General features: G+C 35.0%; 3 protein-coding genes across 4 annotated transcripts; all 3 read left to right on the top strand.

Moving 5' to 3' along the window:
* The first annotated feature begins 7,840 nt into the window (after positions 1–7,840).
* Positions 7,841–9,590, top strand: LOC147948249 (F-box protein At4g00893-like). Its single transcript, XM_087476743.1, has 2 exons — positions 7,841–8,021; positions 8,389–9,590. Exons 1-2 carry the CDS (start codon positions 7,927–7,929, stop codon positions 9,458–9,460), a joined length of 1,167 nt encoding a protein of 388 aa, XP_087332869.1. The 5' UTR covers positions 7,841–7,926; the 3' UTR covers positions 9,461–9,590.
* Positions 9,591–9,921: 331 nt separating this feature from the next.
* On the top strand, positions 9,922–11,706 carry LOC147948248 (F-box protein At4g00893-like). Its single transcript, XM_087476740.1, has 2 exons — positions 9,922–10,078; positions 10,315–11,706. The coding sequence occupies exons 1-2, from the start codon at positions 9,984–9,986 to the stop codon at positions 11,396–11,398; spliced, it is 1,179 nt and encodes a 392-aa protein (XP_087332866.1). The 5' UTR covers positions 9,922–9,983; the 3' UTR covers positions 11,399–11,706.
* A 5,231-nt stretch (positions 11,707–16,937) lies between these two features.
* LOC147948247 (F-box protein At4g00893-like) lies at positions 16,938–18,690 on the top strand. Of its 2 annotated transcripts, XM_087480490.1 has the most exons (3): positions 16,957–17,180; positions 17,435–18,504; positions 18,587–18,690. In XM_087480490.1, the coding sequence occupies exons 1-2, from the start codon at positions 17,089–17,091 to the stop codon at positions 18,498–18,500; spliced, it is 1,158 nt and encodes a 385-aa protein (XP_087336616.1). In that variant the 5' UTR covers positions 16,957–17,088; the 3' UTR covers positions 18,501–18,504; positions 18,587–18,690. The 2 variants fall into 2 exon arrangements, with proteins under 2 accessions (XP_087336611.1, XP_087336616.1); XM_087480485.1 differs by having other exon boundaries at positions 16,938–17,180; positions 17,435–18,690.
* The last annotated feature ends 1,585 nt before the right edge of the window (positions 18,691–20,275 follow it).

Below are 20,275 nucleotides of genomic sequence, written 5' to 3'. Positions count from 1 at the left end.
CCCAGTCACGCAAACTCTATGGATTCCAGCAAGTTGCAAGAAGTGGAGATTCAGTATCTCGAAGAGGATACTAGAGAGTGCCCTCTTGGCTCTGTTTCCGCTGGCGGGGGGTCCTCTCCAGCAGCGGATGGTGCGAGAATCCCGGCTACTCTTCGACTAGGTCCTTCCCCTAGAGGCCAACAACGTCGAAAAACTGCAAAGGCTAAGGCGGGAACTAGTAAAGCTGGAACAACAACTGGTGGTAAAAGGAAGGTTACTCGTGCTACTGCTAAGCCAAGAGGAACGAGAAGCCTTTTGCAAGGCACAAGCCTTCGTAAGATCCATTCCACTAGATCATCAAATCCCCCTAGAAAGCGTCTGTGTACTACTTCTCTACCTTGTAATGAGGATATTCCTGGCTCAAGTTTGGGACCAACTGCAGACCCTACTATTAACTTAATTCCTGCGTCTGTCAGACAGGAGGGGGATTTTTGGTCCCCGCAAAATCTCCTTCCTTAGCCATATTGAGCTGGAACTGTCAAGGGTTGAGAGGCAACCTTACAGTTCGTCGTCTTAAGGAATTACATCGTTGTTTTTCGCCACACATCTTGTTTCTCATGGAAACTAAAAACTCATATGATACTATCTCTTCCTCTTTGAAAGACTTAGGCTTCTCGTCCCAGTTGACTGTTCCTCCTGATGGACTCAGTGGTGGACTGGCAATCCTTTGGAAGGAAGGCATAACGGTGAACTTCTTGACTCTTCACCAAACTACATTGATACTAAAGTGACTGTGAAGAGAGTTTCGTCTTTCGTTACTTTCATCTATGGTCTTCCCGAACAGGAGAATAGAGCAACCTTCTGGTCACAAATGTCTTCCCTAGGAGATTCCCGAGAGTCAGCTTGGCTTCTTACAGGGGATTTTAATGATATCTTATCAAACGCGAAAAAGATAGGCGGACCTCCATGCTGGGAAGGATCTTTCACCAACTTTCGAAATTTTGTGTCACAGAATGGATTGTGGGATGTCAAACACTCAGGGGACTCCCTGTCATGGAGAGGAAAGCGCTATTCTCACTTTGTTAAGTCACGCCTAGACAGAGCTCTGGCCAACTGTTCATGGACCGAGCTATTCCCACAAGGAAGATGCAAATACCTCCGCTTTGAGGGTTCCGATCACAGACCAATTATCACATTTTTTAACTGCTCTGAGCGTAAGCCAAGAGGAATGTTTAGGTTTGACAGGAGACTAACCTCTAAGCCAGAGATAAGAGATTTGATCCTACAGTCCTGGTCTGATAAGGAAGATGAAGATGCTGACATAATAGCTAAGCTTAGTCGATGTCGTCAAGCAATAATCCAATGGACGAGGGAACAACACCAGAATAGCAGCCGGAAAATAAAAGAACAACAGGAAGCTCTTGACGCTGCCTGGTCTGAGATCATTCCCAATGAGGACAGTATTGCCACGATTACAGCGGAGTTGAAAAAAGCTTACAAGGAGGAGGAACTTTTTTGGAGACAACGGAGCAGGATCCAATGGCTGCAAGCAGGAGATAAGAATACAAGCTATTTCCACGCGGTTACACGAACTAGAAGATCAGTCAACTCCTTTTCGGTTATAGAAGATGATCAGGGAACAGAATTTGTGGAGGAAGACTAGATCACGTCGGTGATTGCCTCTTTTTCGATAATATCTTTACCTCCAACGGGAATGAGGATTTTCAGGTGGTTGATGAGACTCTCTCCCCAAAAATCTCACAACTCATGAATGAGAGCTTAACTGCAATACCGGATAATAAGGAGATAAAAATGGCGGTATTCTCAATTCATCCCGGGAAGGCCCCAGGACCAGATGGGTTCTCTTCTTCTTTCTACCAATCGTTTTGGACAATCATTGGTGAAGATGTCTGTCGGTCCATCCGAAGTTTCTTTGAAACTAGCTACCTCCATCCGCGTCAGAATGAGACGCATGTGAGGCTTATTCCAAAAATCTCAGGACCAAGGAAAGTGGGAGACTACAGACCTATCGCTCTTTGCAACACTCATTACAAAATTATAGCTAAGATCCTCACTGGCAGACTCCAGCCTATTCTGCCTGAACTTATCTCTCCATTTCAGTCTGCCTTTGTGCCTAACCGTGCGATCTCTGACAACGTCCTTATCACACATGAGATTCTTCATTTTCTTCGTACTTCAGAGGCTAAAAAGTTTTGCTCAATGGCTGTGAAAACAGACATGAGCAAAGCTTATGATCGAATTGAGTGGGGATTTCTTAAATCAGTGTTAGAAAAGCTTGGTTTCAGTGAGAGATGGATTAGCTGGATTTCGGCTTGTGTTAGCTCTGTGTCCTACTCCTTTCTCATAAATGGATCACCACAAGGACAAGTGATCCCATCCCGCGGATTGAGACAAGGAGATCCTCTCTCCCCCTACCTCTTCATACTATGTACTGAGGTCCTGTCGGGACTGTGTGTTAAAGCTCAAGACCAAGGTATCCTCTCTGGTACCAAGGTGAGCAGAGCAAGTCCACCAGTTAACCACCTTCTTTTTGCGGACGATACTATGTTCTTTTGCAAATCAAATGCTAGATGTTGCCAAGCGCTCACTCAGATACTAGCAAAATATGAAAAAGTATCGGGACAATGTATCAATCTTACGAAGTCCACAATCACCTTCTCATCAAAGACACCGGCAGAAGCAAAGGTCAGAGTTAAGAACTCGCTAAATATCACTCAGGAGGGAGGACTTGGTAATTACCTAGGTCTACCAGAAAACTTTGGGAGGAAGAAACGAGACATCTTTGCCTCTATTGTGGATAAGGTCCGACAACGAGCACACAACTGGCCAGGTCGTTTCTTATCTGGAGCTGGGAAACAAGTGCTCCTTACAACGGTTCTCACTGCCTTACCAATATACCCTATGTCATGTTTTAAACTCCCTGTCTCCCTTTGCAAACAAATCCAGTCTGTTCTCACACGTTTCTGGTGGGATGACAAACCGGAGGTTAAAAAAATGTGCTGGGTGTCTTGGGAGTCCCTTACTCAACCAAAGTATTTGGGAGGACTAGGCTTTCGTGATCTGGAGAAATTCAACGATGCCCTTTTGGCAAAAACGGGATGGCGGCTCCTCACTCAACCAGACTCTCTGCTTACGAGAGTTCTTCTTGGGAAATATTGCAACTCCTCAAGCTTTCTCGAATGTTCAGCTACACCAAGAGTGGCTTCTCATGGTTGGCGAAGCATCCTTACGGGTAGAGAACTGCTTCTTAAAGGACTTGGTTGGTCAGTAGGCAACGGTGCATGTATTAATGTTTGGAGGGACGCTTGGCTATCGCTGGATCACTCCCAAGCTCCATTTGGGCCACATACTGCAGATACTGCAGAGCTAAAAGTGCAGGATCTTCTATGTCCTGTCACAAATGATTGGAATGTGGACGTTATTCGTCAGATCTTACCTCAGTATGAGGAACCAATTCGTAAGCTTATTACCAGCTCTGTCCCGTCTACAGATGCTCTGGTTTGGTTACCTGAGAACTCAGGGTCTTACTCGACGAAATCGGGATATGCTATCGCAAAACAATTCCAACAACAGTCGACCATTGATAGCTTTAACTGGAACAAACAAGTTTGGCAAACTAAACTTCCCCCAAAACTGAAAAACTTTCTCTGGAAAATTGCAGCAGGGGCTCTCCCTCTGGGCTCAAACCTCGTAAAAAGAGGAATGGTTGGAGCTGCTAACTGTAAAAGATGCAGGTATCATGAGGATGAAGTGCATTTGTTTTTCAATTGTGGTTTTGCAGGTGAAGTCTGGAGTCTCGCACCCTTTGCGGCCCTACCAAACCCTTCCACACTCACGTCCGCCAAACTCTTGTTACAAAATGCAGTAGTTCTTGTGAGCCTCCCCCGTGTGGAGTGTCCCTAACCCCCCTGATTCCCTGGATCATGTGGAACTTGTGGACTGCGAGAAACCTGCTCCTCTTTGAAAACAGAGTCTACTCTGCAATTGACGTCATGCACAAGGCGATCACAGATGCACGACAGTGGCAGGAGGCCCAGTTAGCTATCCCCAAACCTTCCCAAAGACCTCTGGAAATCCTGACTCCTACTACCTCGGCTCAGTCTCATGTGTGCTTCGTAGATGCTGCATCGTGCCCAGCTTCAGGATCGAGTGGAGCTGGTTGGATCCTCAAAGACCAGTCAGAATTAATCCTTTCTCAGGCGTCCGCAACACGCCCCTTTGTGCCTTCTGCTCTAGCTGCAGAGGCGTTGGCGATTCGAAGTGCTCTGTTTCACATCACTTCAATCGCTCATTTCTCTTCAATCCGATCTCTCAAGATCTGTTCTGATTCTCAGGTTCTTATTAAGCTGCTCAAGACAAACGGAACCCACAAGGAGCTTAAAGGAATACTACATGACATTCGTTGTCTGCAGAATTCTTTCTCCTCTATCCTTTTTAGTTATATTTCTCGTTCAAACAATATGGAAGTGGATGCCCTGGCTAAATCCGCTCTCTCTGCTTCAGTTCTTGTAACCAACTCCTCCCTTAGTGGAGTTTAACTCTTTTATTTATCATCAGCGGTTTGACCAAAAAAAAAAAGAAATCTTAACTTTGTATGCTTAAATTTATGATTGGTTTGATTTAATTGAAACATAATATTTACATACGATTACAGTATAACCTTAAAATTTTGTAAACAGAAATCACATGTATAATTTAACATGCATATCACAAAAGCTATAAAATAGGAGTTATCTATTACTAAATTGTTGAGTTATTCGATATTAGAGTTTTTTTTTATCACACTCACATAGGAAAAAGAAAACCTACACATATGAAAATATATAAAAATTAACTGAAAATTAAATAATATCCCTGTTTTAAAAATCAGTCTCGCCGGCTAGTTAATCGCCGGAAAAGCGCTCGGCGATACCCAACCGCTGTGATTTTAGTATATTCGGCCAAAAAATCGGATATGTGAAAAAAAAAAAAAATTGTTAAATTTATGATGAAAATTGATTTTTTGAGATTGGATCTGAAGATTTTGTAATAAAGGGGAAAAACTAAGCTGTTCATGTTTTAAGTGTGCGCAATCAAAGGAAGAAGATGAAGAGGAAATACCGATTTTCCCTTTTCTAAAGTGAATTGATTAAAAACAAACTGCTGGGATTTAAACATGGGACATTTGACTCAGTTATAGAGACTTATATCACTGCACCATCGAAGTTATATGGGATTTTACACATGTAATAAAATATATATCTTCCAAAGTTAGATATAAGCCCTAAAACTAGTTTTCGATTACTTCCTGTATAATCTCCGATTTATTGATTAATTGCTAGGGCCACCTTGACCGCCAGCTAGCGCCTAGCGATTTCTAAAATAGGGATTAATATATAATAATAAGAAAACAAAATATTTATTTTTTAATTTTTTGACATATTATCTTATTATTGATATTTTTTCCTACATAGGTTAAAAGATTATATTATAAACCCAAGTATAATATATATTAGAGTTTCTTTAAAAAAATTAATGTGATAGAATTTATTTTCGATAGAATTAACATGTATTACAGTCATGTGACATAGTAACTTTAGAAACCAAACTTTGTATAATAATTAATAGTATACCAATCAATTAAAAATTTCATAATTCTTTTTTTTTATAATCATATTTTCACATATTTAATAATCTTTAGCCAACCAAAAAGACTACTGGTGAGTTAGCCATTATCTTTCGATATAGTCTTTTCTAATGGACCGATTTTGAGAGGCGTATCCAAATCCTACTAATATTGATTATCATGTAGGTATCCATAAGACCATAAGGATTTGTTTACTAATATTGATTTCCATATACTATTTTTTTTTAAGTCTTTGTTCAAAATTTAGTATTTATGAAAACATAATTAGATGTCTGTATAAGGCTATATATAATTTAAAATTGAGGAAAGTTTGACTAATTAAAGCAATGCTACCATAAAAGTCATATATGTACATACATATCCTTGCCACATGTTCATCGTTCCATGGTTTTAATGTTATATAAATTGTATCATTTGATTGAAGAAAAAAGACCACCGTACTTTGATTAATGGTATGAAATGTTTTTTGAATAGTAGATATTACATATGGCTGATTGGTCGTGTTTGGTATAAGGGTTTTCGATGATTTTTTTTTTTTAATAAATAATTTCATCATATCGTAATTTTTTGTTTGCAGATGCTTTAGATTTCATCTTTCGATAAAGATTTAGCAATCAATTTTTGTTGAAACCTGAACTTTGTTTTAAAAGTTATTTCTTTTGGTAATTAAGAAACCTGTCACCGAATTTTCACCTGAAATCTATAGGAGATTAGTTTGTTAAACAAAAATTGGCGCGCAAACCATTTACCAATTGTATCATGCCTTTATTAGTTTTATCGATTTTGCATGTAATTATAGTTTATAAGTTTTCGGTTTTAGGTTTTCAGTAGCATGAGTCTCTTATTCTTCGCCATAGTTTCACCACCCAATTCAAATGTTGATATTGCATTTCTTTCTAGGTTAGAGATAACAATAGAAGAAAAAGGCATCACCTCAAATGAACTGACCGGCACTTGACTAGGATCGCAAAGAAAGTTGAAAATCTCTAGTTTCAGTCTTTCTTAGCAATCCTATTCAATTTCCGTTTTGTCCATCAGAAATGTTGTCTTCTTATTCTTTTGTGATCCCTAATCCAGAAAAAAATGCACTACTATAACTTGAATGGACGGTAAAACTATAATTACAAGAGAACAATGTTATTTCTATATACTTATCTAAGTAATGTTGTCAGAAGTTTAACTCTACTATCATATCATTATATTTTAATTAATTTAAAACTAATAAAAGAAAAGCTTATATTAATTTATAAAATAATAAAACAATATTTTTGAAATTCGTTTATGAAATTATTTAACAGTTTTCATTGATTGTTTCAGAAATCATAAGAAATAATAACAAAATATATAGAACAATTACAAAACTAAGATTAATAATATATTCATCTAAAGCACTTACCACTAGAAAGAAATTGGCCCTAAATTGTTTAATAATGACATATATATATATATTAAAACTAAGATACAACATTGCTTATATATATATATATATATATCTAATTTATTAAATATTTTTTTGCACTACACATCGACGGAGTGACATTTTATTAAAATCTAAGAAATCACAAATGTTATATTTTATTCAATATAGTATATACAACTAAAATAAATTAATCAAAATTTCTAAACACGACCGCTTCAACACGGGTTTTGTATTATTGTCTGGATTTTATCAAATTTATATAATTCACGGATTTTAATGGTGTATCATGTATCAAAGATCGGTTGAAATTAGAGTATGAAGCTAAGTAAATTATATGTAAAAATTTATAAAATCTATAGAATAAATCAAATAAAATATCTACAATTATTTTATAAATAACAAATTATAGTAAAATTTATGCAAACATTTCTCCATGTTGTACACCACAGGTAACTATCTAGTTTTTTACAAAAATTATGCCTTAGAAAAATACAAAGGCCCCAAAGCCCAGTTTGTTCTATTAGATTAATGGTATTAGTACTATTAGATTAAAAAAAATTGTGGTTTTTATTTTACTACTTTTAATTTATTTTTAATATTTGCCATATGTCAACATATGATTGCACAATTGCAAAAGTGACATGTGATTTATAAGATAAAAGATAATCTTGCCACATGGAGATGTTATCTTATAATTAATTTTATAAATGATTTGTGATTTGCAAGATAAAAGGATAAGATTTCACAAGTGATTTATGATTTCTGAGATTAAAAAAGATAAGACTACCTAATCACTTAAATAGCCCCAAATCCAAAAGAACACTGTTAGAAGTTGAAAGTTGAAACTGAGAGACAACAAACCCTAATTAAGGTCTTAAGGATGCTGCAAGTGTCGTTGTCCCGTCAAAGTCCTCCGCCATCTCCTAAAATGGCATCACCTTCTTCGCTGTCACCTGCCATCGTCTCACGTAGAGGGTTTGTTACTCTCAAAACATTTTATTACAACTTATAATATTCAATTATATTGGTTTTTTTTTGAGAAGTTCGATAGTGTTTTTCTTTTATTCAGAATAATTAAACCTGAATAGAATCTGAAGTGAATCTAGTGTAAAGAGGTTTCTATGATATTAATAGATTTTGTAGAATCGGAAACATTTCAGTGTTCTTAAAACGTTAAATTCCCATGCAAAAAAGTTTTTCTTTTTCATTTTGTTTTTTTTATTATTTTATTTTATTATTGTGTTAGTTAGTTGATCATTTCAGGGTGTTTTTTTTTCTTAACTTTGTGACGAGTTTAAAGGTCAGGACTGGTCTGATTTGAAGTTGATTAATTGTTTTGTAGAACCAAAACTCTGAGCGAGAAGGCCCTGGATCCGAGTTTCGCCGACCTTCCAATAGACGTCCTAGGTGTAATAATGTCTCGTCTTATCTTAAAAGATAACATCCATGCATCAGCCACTTGTACGTCATGGTGTAAAGCTGCTGTATCTGTTCGGGTAGTGGAAAAGTATCCTTGGCTTATGTTCTTTCCTAAAGGTGACAACTCGGTCGAACTCCTCGATCCATTACAGGGGAAGCTGTACATTTTGAATCTGCCAGAGTTACCTAAATCCACTGTGTGTTACTCAAGAGATGGCTGGTTACTTATGGAAAAAGCAAAATCGAAAGACATGTTCTTCTTCAATCCGTATTCTCGGGAGCTAATAACCTTGCCAGAGTGTTGGTATGCTTTTGATGAGTTTGCGTTCTCTTGTCCTCCTACATCAGATAATTGTGTGGTTGTGGGGATAAGGTTCTTAGCAGAGTTTGTCATTATCAGCACTTGTCATCCAGGAGCTACCGAGTGGAAAACTGATACCGTCCCTTGTTATCTAAGACCGTTTTATAACCAGAGTAACATTGTCTATTGCAAAGATCGATTCTATTGCTTCAACGCACGAGGAACTTTGTTTAGCTTTCACCCATCTTCCCGTACATGGAGCTATACGGGTGCAGATCAAATCAAATGCCCGTATGTCTACGATAGAGAGAAATATGGATGGAGCGAGAAAGGAGTTTCCTTGGTAGAGAAGAAAGGAGAGCTTTTTGTCCTGTTTACAAGCAGCAACGAGAAGCCATTAGTTTACAAGCTGATCTCTGGGAAGTGGGAGGAGATGATTCCGACTGCACTTGATAGCTTGAACATCTTTGTCAGTTATTATAACAGTGAGCTGAGAAGTAATCTCCCACGGATGAAGAACGATGTCTACTTCTCAAGGTTTAGTTACAAGGGCCAACGTTGTGTAACGTATTCCTTTGATGAAAGCAGGTACAATCCGGACGAGCAATGGCAGAGATGGAGAGAACTATGTCCTCCTCAAAGCCTATGGATCGATGCGCCTCCTCAGAATGTTTTAGACCTTTTGATGAAATAGATAAGAAGTCATGTTTGATTGGGGATTTTGGGACCTGTCATTGTTGTGTTGTTGTTTACCAAAACAGTTTCGGCCTTTGTAATGAATGTCTTCTTTGTCTAAAGTTGACTGTGAACCATTTCTGATTCTCCTTGACCTTTGTTGATAAATCTTTACATTCTCGGCACAACCTTCAAAGTAACATTACAAGCTATAGACTTGTATGATCATCTTACATTAAATTCAGTTAGTCCTCTTACATTGAATATTTGTGACGTGGTGCCATAAATTTAATTACTACAAAACTAATAACTTAAATAGAATTGATGGGTGATAAACTATTTAAATACTATTTGTTTTTTTTTTCCTCAAAAATACTATTTGTTTTTTAAGTTTATTTACGTCATAATTAACGTCACGATATTTTATCCAAGATATATAAATATAAATTGAAGACCTAATCACTTAAAAAGCCGAAATCCAAAACGACATTGTACGAGTGTTAAAACTGAGAGACAACAAACCCTAATTTTGTGTCTTAAGGATGCTGCCAGTGTCGTTGTCCCGTCAAAGTCCACCGCCGTCTCCGAAAATGGCATCACCTTCTTCGATGTCTCCTGCCACCGTCTCACGAATAGGGTTTGTTACTCTCTCTCTCTCTCTCTCTCAATTCTCTCATTGGCGAAATTAAATCGAATCTTAAATGAATCTAGTGTAACGTTTCTATGATATTAATATATTTTGTTGAATCGGAGACATTTCGGGGATTTTTTTTGTGTGGTTGTTAATGTTTTATTTATTGTGTTGGTAGGATCTTTTGTTGAAATAAAAGACACGACCATGCCTAATTTGAAGCTGATTGATTTGTTTTGTAGATCAAAATCTCCGAGCAAGAAGGCCATGAATCCGAGTTTTGCTGACCTTCCATCAGAACTCCTAGATATAATAATGTCTCGTCTCGTCTTAGAAGACAACATCCGTGCATCTGCCGTTTGTAAGTCATGGTGTGAAGCTGCTGTACCTGTCCGTGTAGTGCAAAAACATCCTTGGCTTCTGTGCTTTCGTAACCGTAGCAAGTTGGTTGAACTCCGCGATCCATTACAGTGGAATTTGTACACTTTGAGTTTGCCAGAGTTATCTGAGTCCACTGTGTATTACTCGAGAGATGGCTGGTTACTTATGGCTAAAACTGGAACGAAAGAGGTGTTTTTCTTCAATTTGTTATCTCGGGAGGTCATAACCTTGCCAGAGTGTGATCTGGATTTTTCTAAGATTGCGTTCTCTTGTCCTCCTACATCAGATAACTGTGTGGTGGTAGCGATAAGGTTTAAGGAATACACTGTCAAGATCAACACTTGCCATCCAGGAGATGCTAAGTGGGTTACTGCTAAATTCGATAATGGAACGCGGATGTATAGGCAGAGCAACCTTGTCTACCACAATGATCGATTCTATTGCATCAACGGGGCAGGAGTTTTGTTTAACTTTCACCCATCTTCGGGTATGTGGACTCCTTTCGGTGTTCATAAACTCTCATGCCCGTATATCTGCGATAGAGTGCAATATGGACGGAAGGCGAAAACAGTTGCCTTGGCAGAGAAGGAAGGAGAGCTCTATGTAATGTTTACATGCATGAACGAGATGCCGATGGTTTATAAACTAGTCTCTTTGAGGTGGGAGGAGGTGAGTAGGACTACACTTGATAGCTTGACGATCTTTTTCGGTTTTCATAACTCTGAGTTGAGAACTAATCTCCCTTGGATGAGGAGCAAAGTCTATTTCTCAAGGTTCGGACGCGATCCCGAACCTTGTATTTCCTACTCATTCAATGAAAACCTGTACAATTCGGACAAGGAATGGTGTAGGGTGGAACTGTGTCATCGTCCAATGCTATGGATCGATCCGCCTCCCAAGAATTTGTTGGACCTCATGTCCGTTAGCTCTTTACATAACAGTTGAGAAGGTTTTTTTGTTTTGTTTTTATTGTGTCAATGTGTAACTGGGGATTTGAGAGTTTCACTGTTGTATGTTGTGGGTGTTTACCAGAATTGTTCTGCTGTTGTATATGTCTTCTCTTTCTACTGTTGACATTGAACTATTTCTGATTCTCCCTTTGCGATTGCCGATTGTTTAGAGAGACAACTTTGCAAGCCGTAGATTTGTATCAGCTTTTCGTTGCAAGCCGTAGATTTGTATCAGTAAATTTCATAAAGAATAAGACAATGCAATTTTGATTGCAAACATAATAAATTTAATTTGAAAGAAAATATATTAACCTTTTAATTTACTTCCATGTTTTCAATTAGCTTAGTGAATATATATCATTATGAACCTGAACTGATAAGCATTCTTAAAAACAAAACACAAAATTACTTAAAACAGATAATAAGAAATTTTTTAAAAAACTTTTTGATGTTAGAAGTTGAAGTTCTTTAAAATTAGTATTTAAGTATATTGCAATTATATTATTGATGTTAGAAGTTGAGGTTCTTTCACATTTGATTTTATTTTTTCAATGAAGGTTAAGGTTGGACAAATTGTATTTTCAATTCTAAATCTTCCAAATCTTACAACTTTTCCTTAGTACCTAACTATATTAGTTGCCTTGGACATAGTTAGCATTTTAAACTATGGAAGTATTAACTTCCAAAGTAAATCTCAAACACCACCAGAGTTTTTGTCAAATAATAAATCTGCTATAAACAGATATAATAAAATCTTTGCACAAAAAAAAACAGATATATATAAGAAAATATGAAAAGATGGTAAAACATGCAAAAGCTAATAAAGAAGACATGTGACCACCATATCCCCTTTTACATATTTCTATGGTAGAAAGATAGACACTACGTAATTTGTACTATAATATGTTTCTACTAGTGAATTTATAGGGTCGACCCTAGTATACTACCTTAACTATACGGCTTCTTCGATGTACACCCTAAACTTTTTGCCTCTTTTCTAAACATCATAAACAATGTTTTTCTTTATCAAACATCATGAACTACACTTACTCTTCTAATTGCAAAATAGTGACTCTAAATTGCGATTAGATTTAGTAAAGCAGTAATTGCGTCTAAAATACCATGATTATGTTAATTGAACCAAAAAAATCGAATCCATATGATTAATCAAATCCATTCTTCTTCTTCATAGCGAAAATCTCAAATCTTAAGGTTTTAATTGTATCAATAAAGTAGAATGTTTAATTAAAATTTCTTGAAAATGCCGACAGGTGTTCTTAAGTTGTTTCTTTGCAGAGATCAAAGATATCTACTGTTAAAGCCGATGGTTTCTCATTGTTTAAAGAAACAAAACTATCACCAAGATCACAAAAACTCCAGAAAGTACCATTCATGTTTACAAAAACTAAACTAAAAGAGCACGTTCATAGACTTAAACTTCACTCATAAACCACTTTGTCGGTGCTTACTTACGATAAACGACTTATAATATTTATATTCGAAGACCTTACAAGAGAATTGAGAGGAGAGAAACGAGTTCTTGTCGTATTGAAATTGAGAACAATGAGGAAAAGAGAAACCCTAAGAAATGAGAATTTTAATTTTATTTAGAAAGCATAAAGGGAGCATAAAAGGCTTTTAAATGCTCTACAGCCCAATGCTCCTAAACGAAGCATTGCCCAAGCATAATGGTTTTAAAGTTATTAAAATACAATTTTACCCTCATTAAACACTTAGAGTTTACTATATTTGTATATTTAAAATATCTAATTTTGTAATTTTATGTCTAAATGCTAGCAATTGTACCAATCACATATCATTGTTAATAAATAATAGTATACAACTTATGCAGCATACTGCTCATGCTGCATAATGTTAATGCTTCACTAACTGTTGTTCCAATCAAGGCCATTATACTAATGCTTCACTAACTGTTGTTCCAATCAAGGCCATTATACTAATGCTTCACTAACTGTTGTTCCAATCAACTTTGGTTTACTTAAAAAGCGTGGTCGTTTAAACGCCACTATCATTTTAGTAAATACAATCACAATTTAAAATTGCTATGTTGCAATTATAAGAGAATGTATAGTTTGTGATGTTTAATAGAGTAAAAAATTGTTTATGATCTTTAGGAAAGAGGTAAAAAGTCTAGGGTGTATATCGAAGAACCGATATAGTTGAGGTAGTGTACCAGAGTTGCGGTATACCGCTGGGCAAAATTATTTATAACTAAAATATTTAAATTATAAGTTATATTTGTTGGTTAAATATGTTATAATTATATAATAATTGTTAAATAAATCATATAATACCGCAATACAATTTATTTTTTACATAATATTTATTTAATCAATTTAATTAGATATGTCTATTCTCTAATACTGACAGTGTTAACAAAATAATTAAATGATGTTTACCCCTGTAACACCAAATTAATGATATTTTTTAATTTATATAAATATCAATGAAACCCGTCCCGCTATATAACTCCGTCCCGAGATATTTTAACTCACACTGTATCATCTTAGTTTTTAATATTTCTTGTGTATCTACGGTATAATATTTCATATTTAACTTTTTAAAAGTTTTAAATATTTTCATATTTAACCTTTTAAAAATCTTTAAAATAAAGAACCGGAATAAACCAAATAAAAGTTTTTAAAGTTTGAATGTCTGATAAATCAAGCTTTCTACTCATTTGTATACAGAATCATTTTGGTGTTTTTTTATAGTATGACTCTGAACCATTGCCCAATTTTTTTAGACGATGTGAGATATTGTATCCGTATTTTTTTTTATCTATTGAGTAATATATGTCCGTTTTTAACATTTTGTATTACATCATATGCAGGAAAAATCACAATTTTTATTAACTAAATTTATTATAGAATAATCTAAGATAATTTAAATATAAATTCAAATAAAAATGAAAGAGAATCATATATTTATGTTTGAATGAGGTAGAAAGATTTCTTTTTTAAAAAAAAACTCACCTATAATTAATTTTGAAGTTTTAGTAACTAATATTAAAGTCAATGCATTAAATGTAAAAACTGCTACAAAAATACTAGTATAGATTAATACTTCCTCCCAAATCTAGACACACCTTCCAAATTATAAAATCTAAATGAGAAAAAAATGAAATCGGATAAAACATGTTTTACAACATCATGAATCCATAATTAGAGGTAGTTTACATTACTTTTATTTATAAGGTGTTCTTCTTCAATCCGTATTCTCGGGAGGTCGTAACCTTGGCAGAGTGTGATGAGCTGGATTTTTCTAAGATGCGTTCTTTTGTCCTCTACATCAGATAACTGTGTGGTGGTAGCGATAAGGTTTTCAGATAACTCTGTCAAGATCAGATCAACACTTGCCATCCAGGAGATGCTAAGTGGGTTACTGCTGAATTCCCTTATGGAACACGGTCTTTTAAGCAGAGCAACCTTGTCTACCACAATGATCGATTCTATTGCATCAACACAGTAGGAGTTTTGTTTAACTTTCACCCATCCTCGGTTATGTGGACTCTTATTTTTTTTAGGGAATCTATCTAGGCTAAAATCTTGATTGGAAAAAAAATTGATTTTTCAAAAACAAAATCCAAAATACTATCGTAGAATCTACTACCATTCAAGGCCATAATCTCTTGCGAATATGTGTTTATTACATAGCATTTAACTTGATCATATTATTACATGATCCAAGTTTTGACTTTTACTTTTGGCTTAGACCAACCCATATATCTCAAATTTTTACTTTAAAATAGAATATTGTAACTCTAAATAAAACATAGATTTTATTCAATGTATTACTCTATTTTTTAATCTAAAATAGTGTTAATATAAAAAATAGAGTCAAACATATAGCAATTCTATCATTTACTATATTATTGTTTTCTTTTCTTCCAATAACTTTATTAGAAATCAGTATCACAATCATGGTTTACAGCAGTGAGTAAAATTTTTTTGACAAGAATGATATAAAGAAATCATTTGAGGACTACTTGTTGCCTTCTTTGCTAGTAAATCTGCACATTCATTTTGTTCTCGAGGACGGAAGGCAAATTGGATGGAAGTAAAGTGTGTACACCATTGCCGTATTGACTCTAGATAGTATCGTAGTCGAGGAGATGTTGCTTTACTGTTGAGAAGTTTGATCACTGTTGAATTATTACCTTCAAATATCATCGATCGATAATCAAGTGCCCAACTTGATTGTATAGCCCAAATTAAGGTAGTACGTTCTTCTTCCTCGATTGTTGCTCTACCTTGATATTTACCCATTCCACCATCAAGGAATTGGCCAGTAGAGTTCTGGATTATCCAACCTAGTCTAGAGTCTCTATCGCCATCATGGTGTGAGGCATCATAGTTGTATTTGACCCATCCAGGTTTGGGTTTTTGCCATTTATCACTCCTTGGTTGCGGTTGGTTGTTTACATCCCGTTGTTCTGCAGTTTGTTGTCCTTCTGGAGTCGTAAAATTGTTCAGCCATTTTTCCGTATCAGTGATAGCTTGTTTTGCTATGTCATTGGGAGTGATCAGTCGTCGGTTGAACACTAGGTCATTCTTCCTTTTCCAAAATCGCCACATTAAAAGATCAGAGCATACATGTGAAGCTTTGTGATGGCGAGGTTATTATAAAGGGTGAATAAGTGTCTTAGCTTATCCTTAATGGTTATTTGTGGGTTGCCAAACATGTGAGTAGATATTCCAAGCATCCTCCATATTGGTATCACATAAGGGCATGAAAAATGGTGTGATCACTTGTCTCAAAAGCCATACATCAACGGGAACAGTAAGGATTCACGTTAATATTTCGACGTAGTAAGTATATATAGTTATGTTATGTTAGTACATATCAAACTTTTTTCGACTTGGTATGTTGATTCTGCTATATGGTTGGTAGAAGAAAAAGAAGAGCCAAAAGTGTGACACTTTAACTCACTAGATATATCATGGTCAAATAATTGATAGTACTTACTTATAATACAACAATACAAAATAATATATTTAAATAATTCTAACCATAGTCCAGTGACCAATGGTAAGTTCAACTATGGAAGGCATTATCACATCAGAAATCGAGTCTCGTTCTCTATAAATGTAGGATATTGGCTAAAGGGCATGCCTGTTGTAGCCCAAATATTGATTAAAAAAAAAAGTTGTAAAAAATCTTTTACTTAAAATATATATATATATATATATATATATATATATGTTTGATGGAGAAAAAAAAAATAATTAGAAAAAATAGATGTTTGATGGGAAAAAAGAAATAGTTAGGAAAAGTATATTTTCTATAAAAATTTGGTCTGAGAAAAATACAAAGGCCCAAAAGCCCACTTTATTCTACAAAGCTAATTAATGGTATTACTACTATTAGTTTTTTTTTGTGTTTAATTTATTTTCAATACTTACCACATGTCAACATATGATTGCACAATTGCATATAAAAGATAATCTTGCCACATGGAGATGTTATTTTATAATTTTATAAATGATTTGTGATTTGCAAGATAAAAGGATAAGATTTCACAAGTGATTTGTAATTTCTAAGATAAAAAAAATAAAAAGAAGATAAGACTACCTAATCACTTAAATAGCCTCAAATCCAACCAAAACAACACTGTTAGAAGTTGAAAGTTGAAAGTTAAACTGAGAGACAACAAACCCTAATATGCCAATGTCGTTGTCCCGTCAAAGTCCTCCGCCATCTCCGAAAATGGCATCACCTTCTTCGATGTCTCCTGCCACCGTCTCACGTATAAGGTTTGTTACTCTCTCTCTATCAATTATATTGGATTTGAGAAGTTCGATAGTGTTTTTTCGAAAAATTGAATCGAATCTGAAATGAATCTAGTGTAACGTTTCTATGATATTAATAGATTTTGTTGAATCGGAAACATTTTGGGGAATTTTTTTTCTGTGGTTGTTGATGTTTTATTTATTGTGATGGTTGTATCAGTTCTTGAGATAAAAGACACGACCATGCCTAATTTGAAGCTGATTAATTTGTTTTGTAGATCGAACTCCCTGAATCCGAGTTTTGCTGACCTTCCATCAGAACTCCTAGATATAATAATGTCTCGTCTTGTCTTAGAAGACAACATCCGTGCATCTGCGGTTTGTAAGTCATGGTGTGAAGCTGCTGTACCTGTCCGTGTAGTGCAAAAACATCCTTGGCTTCTGTGCTTTCGTAACCGTAGCAAGTTGGTTGAACTCCGCGATCCATTACAGTGGAATTTGTACACTTTGAGTTTGCCAGAGTTATCTGAGTCCACTGTGTATTACTCGAGAGATGGCTGGTTACTTATGGTTTTGGATAAACCAAGATCGAAAGACGTGTTCTTCTTCAATCTGTTTTCTCGGGAGCAAATAACCTTGCCAGAGTGTGAGCTGGTTTTTGATAAGATAGCGTTCTCTTGTCCACCTACATCAGATAACTGTGTGGTGGTAGCGATAAGGTTTTTAGAAAACTCTGTCAACATCAACACTTGCCATCCTGGAGATGCTGAGTGGGTTGCTGCTACATTCCCTAGTTATGGAACACGGATGTATGGGCAGAGCAACCTTGTCTACCACAATGATCGATTCTATTGCTTCAACACAGAAGGAGTTTTGTTTAACTTTCACCCATCTTCCGGTACGTGGAGTCCTTTTTGTGTACATAAACTCGAATGCCCGTATATATACGATAGAGAGCGATATGGACGGAAGACGAAAACAGTTGCCTTGGCAGAGAAAGAAGGAGAGCTCTTTGTAATGTTTGCATGCATGAACGAGATGCCAATGGTTTATGAATTAGTCTCTTTGAGGTGGGAGGAGGTGAGGAAGACTACACTTCATGGCTTGACGATGTTTTTTGGTTTTCATAACTCTGAGTTGAGAACTAATCTCCCATCGATGAGGAGAAAAGTCTATTTCTCAAGGTTGGGATACGATGGCGAACGTTGTATATCATATTCATTCGATGAAAGCATGAACAATCCGGGCAATGAATTGCAGAGTTGTATGGAACTGTGTCGTCGTCAAATCATGTGGATCGATCCGCCTCCCAAGAATTCATTGGACCTTATGTTAAGTTCTTGATAAGGTATTTTTCTTTTTTGTTTATTGTGCTAATGTGTAACTGAGAATTTGGGAGTTTCACTGTTGTGTTTGTTTGTGTTTACCAGAACCGTTTCGGCTGTTGTATATGTCTTCTCTTTCTACAGTTGACATCGAACTATTTCTGATTTTTGTGATTGCCGATTGTTGAGAGAGACAACTTTGCAAGCCATAGATTTGTATCAGCTTTGCAATATGCTCTTAGAAGAGATAGAGATTTGCGTAGATGTATGAAATTTATATCTCGTTGCACTATAGTAAACATCATGAAGAATAAGGGAATGTAATTTGATTGCAAACTTAATAAATATAAATATACTATGTTTTGAATTAGCATTGTGAATATATATCATTATGAATCTGAACTGATAAGCATTCTTAAAAACAAAACACTGAATTAGTATTTAAGTATGTTCTTAAATACTTTTTGATGTCAGAATTTGAAGTTCTTTAAAATTAGTATTTAAGTATATTGCAATTATATTTTTTGATGTTAGAAGTTGAAGATCTTTAAAATTTTATTTTATTTTTTCAATGAAGGTTAGACTAATTGTATTATCAATTCTAAGGGGGGTGTATTGAAAGAATGATTTTGGAAGATTCTATGAGATTTAGGAATTTAGGAATTTTGATAGATTTTAGGGAAGTTGATATGATTTATGGTAAAATTCTTTCAAATCCCACCTAAAACCATGAGATTTGGATTTCTATATTTTTAACTAAACAAATCCTCCAAAATCCTAAAATTTATTAAAATCCAAATCCACAAACTATTTTGAATAACAGTGGATTTTAAAGTAGATTTTTAAATATCAGTTCAATAACAGTGGATTTTAGGAGACTTTTAAAAATTTATGATTGAATAACATAGGATTTGTAACTTTTATGCAAATTACCTAAAATGTCAAGTTGAATACACCTCCTAAGTCTTCCAAATCTGACAAGTATTTTCCTTAGTACCTAACTATATTAGTAGCCTTGGACAATTTGACATAGATAGCATTTTAAACTATGGAAGTATTAACTTTAAAAGTAAATCTGGAAAACACCACTAGAGTTTTTGTCAAATAATAAATCTGGTATAAACAGATATAATAAAATGTAAAGACGGCAAAAGCAGATAAAGAAGACATGTGACCACCATATCCCCTGTTACATATTTCTATGGTAGAAAGACAGACACTAGCTAATTTGTACTATATAATATGTTCCTCCCAAACTTAAAGCATAAATAGAAAAATTATAAAAGTGGCTTCTACTAGTGAATTAATAGTGTACTAAATATAAGGGAAAAAAGCTAAAAAAATACCTCATCTACTGTTTATTTGGACGTTTAATATTAGGTCTTTTTTGGTTGGAAGATTAATACTCAGATTATTAAAACCGTGTAATTTAATACCCGAAGAATTTAAGTGTTGTCGTTTTCATACTTACAATCTTTTAACAAAAAAATATTCCAATTTTACCCTTATTCATTTTTATTGAATATTTATTTATAAATAGCAGAAAATTAGTTTTAATTTTATTCAAATAAAAATGATTTTTGTTAATATTTTCATTTTATCTATGTTTTTCTTTCTTTAATTTTTAGTTTTTTTCAAAATTTAAAAAAAAAAATTAAAATTTCTCTGGATAACAAAAAAAATTCCTCAAAATCAACTATAATGAAGTGTTGCCAAACTCATTCCTCATCGGAAACCAAGATCATATCCCTTCCTTGAAATCCAAATAAATTTCTCAATTGTTTATCCACCTTA

This window comes from Camelina sativa, chromosome 2, assembly GCF_030686135.1.
Source record: "Camelina sativa cultivar CO46 ecotype springtype chromosome 2, ASM3068613v1".
In the NCBI taxonomy this organism is placed as follows: domain Eukaryota; kingdom Viridiplantae; phylum Streptophyta; class Magnoliopsida; order Brassicales; family Brassicaceae; genus Camelina; species Camelina sativa.
This window is presented reverse-complemented; position numbering and strand designations above follow the sequence as displayed.

Excerpts from the sequence above, each read along its gene's own strand:
- LOC147948249 (XM_087476743.1), top strand. The coding sequence starts at position 7,927 with ATGCTGCAAGTGTCGTTGTCCCGTCAAAGTCCTCCGCCATCTCCTAAA. Across the intron at positions 8,022-8,388 it reads GCCATCGTCTCACGTAGAGG|AACCAAAACTCTGAGCGAGA; the intron begins GTTTGTTACTCT and ends ATTGTTTTGTAG.
- LOC147948248 (XM_087476740.1), top strand. The coding sequence starts at position 9,984 with ATGCTGCCAGTGTCGTTGTCCCGTCAAAGTCCACCGCCGTCTCCGAAA. Across the intron at positions 10,079-10,314 it reads GCCACCGTCTCACGAATAGG|ATCAAAATCTCCGAGCAAGA; the intron begins GTTTGTTACTCT and ends TTTGTTTTGTAG.
- LOC147948247 (XM_087480485.1), top strand. The coding sequence starts at position 17,089 with ATGCCAATGTCGTTGTCCCGTCAAAGTCCTCCGCCATCTCCGAAAATG. Across the intron at positions 17,181-17,434 it reads GCCACCGTCTCACGTATAAG|ATCGAACTCCCTGAATCCGA; the intron begins GTTTGTTACTCT and ends TTTGTTTTGTAG.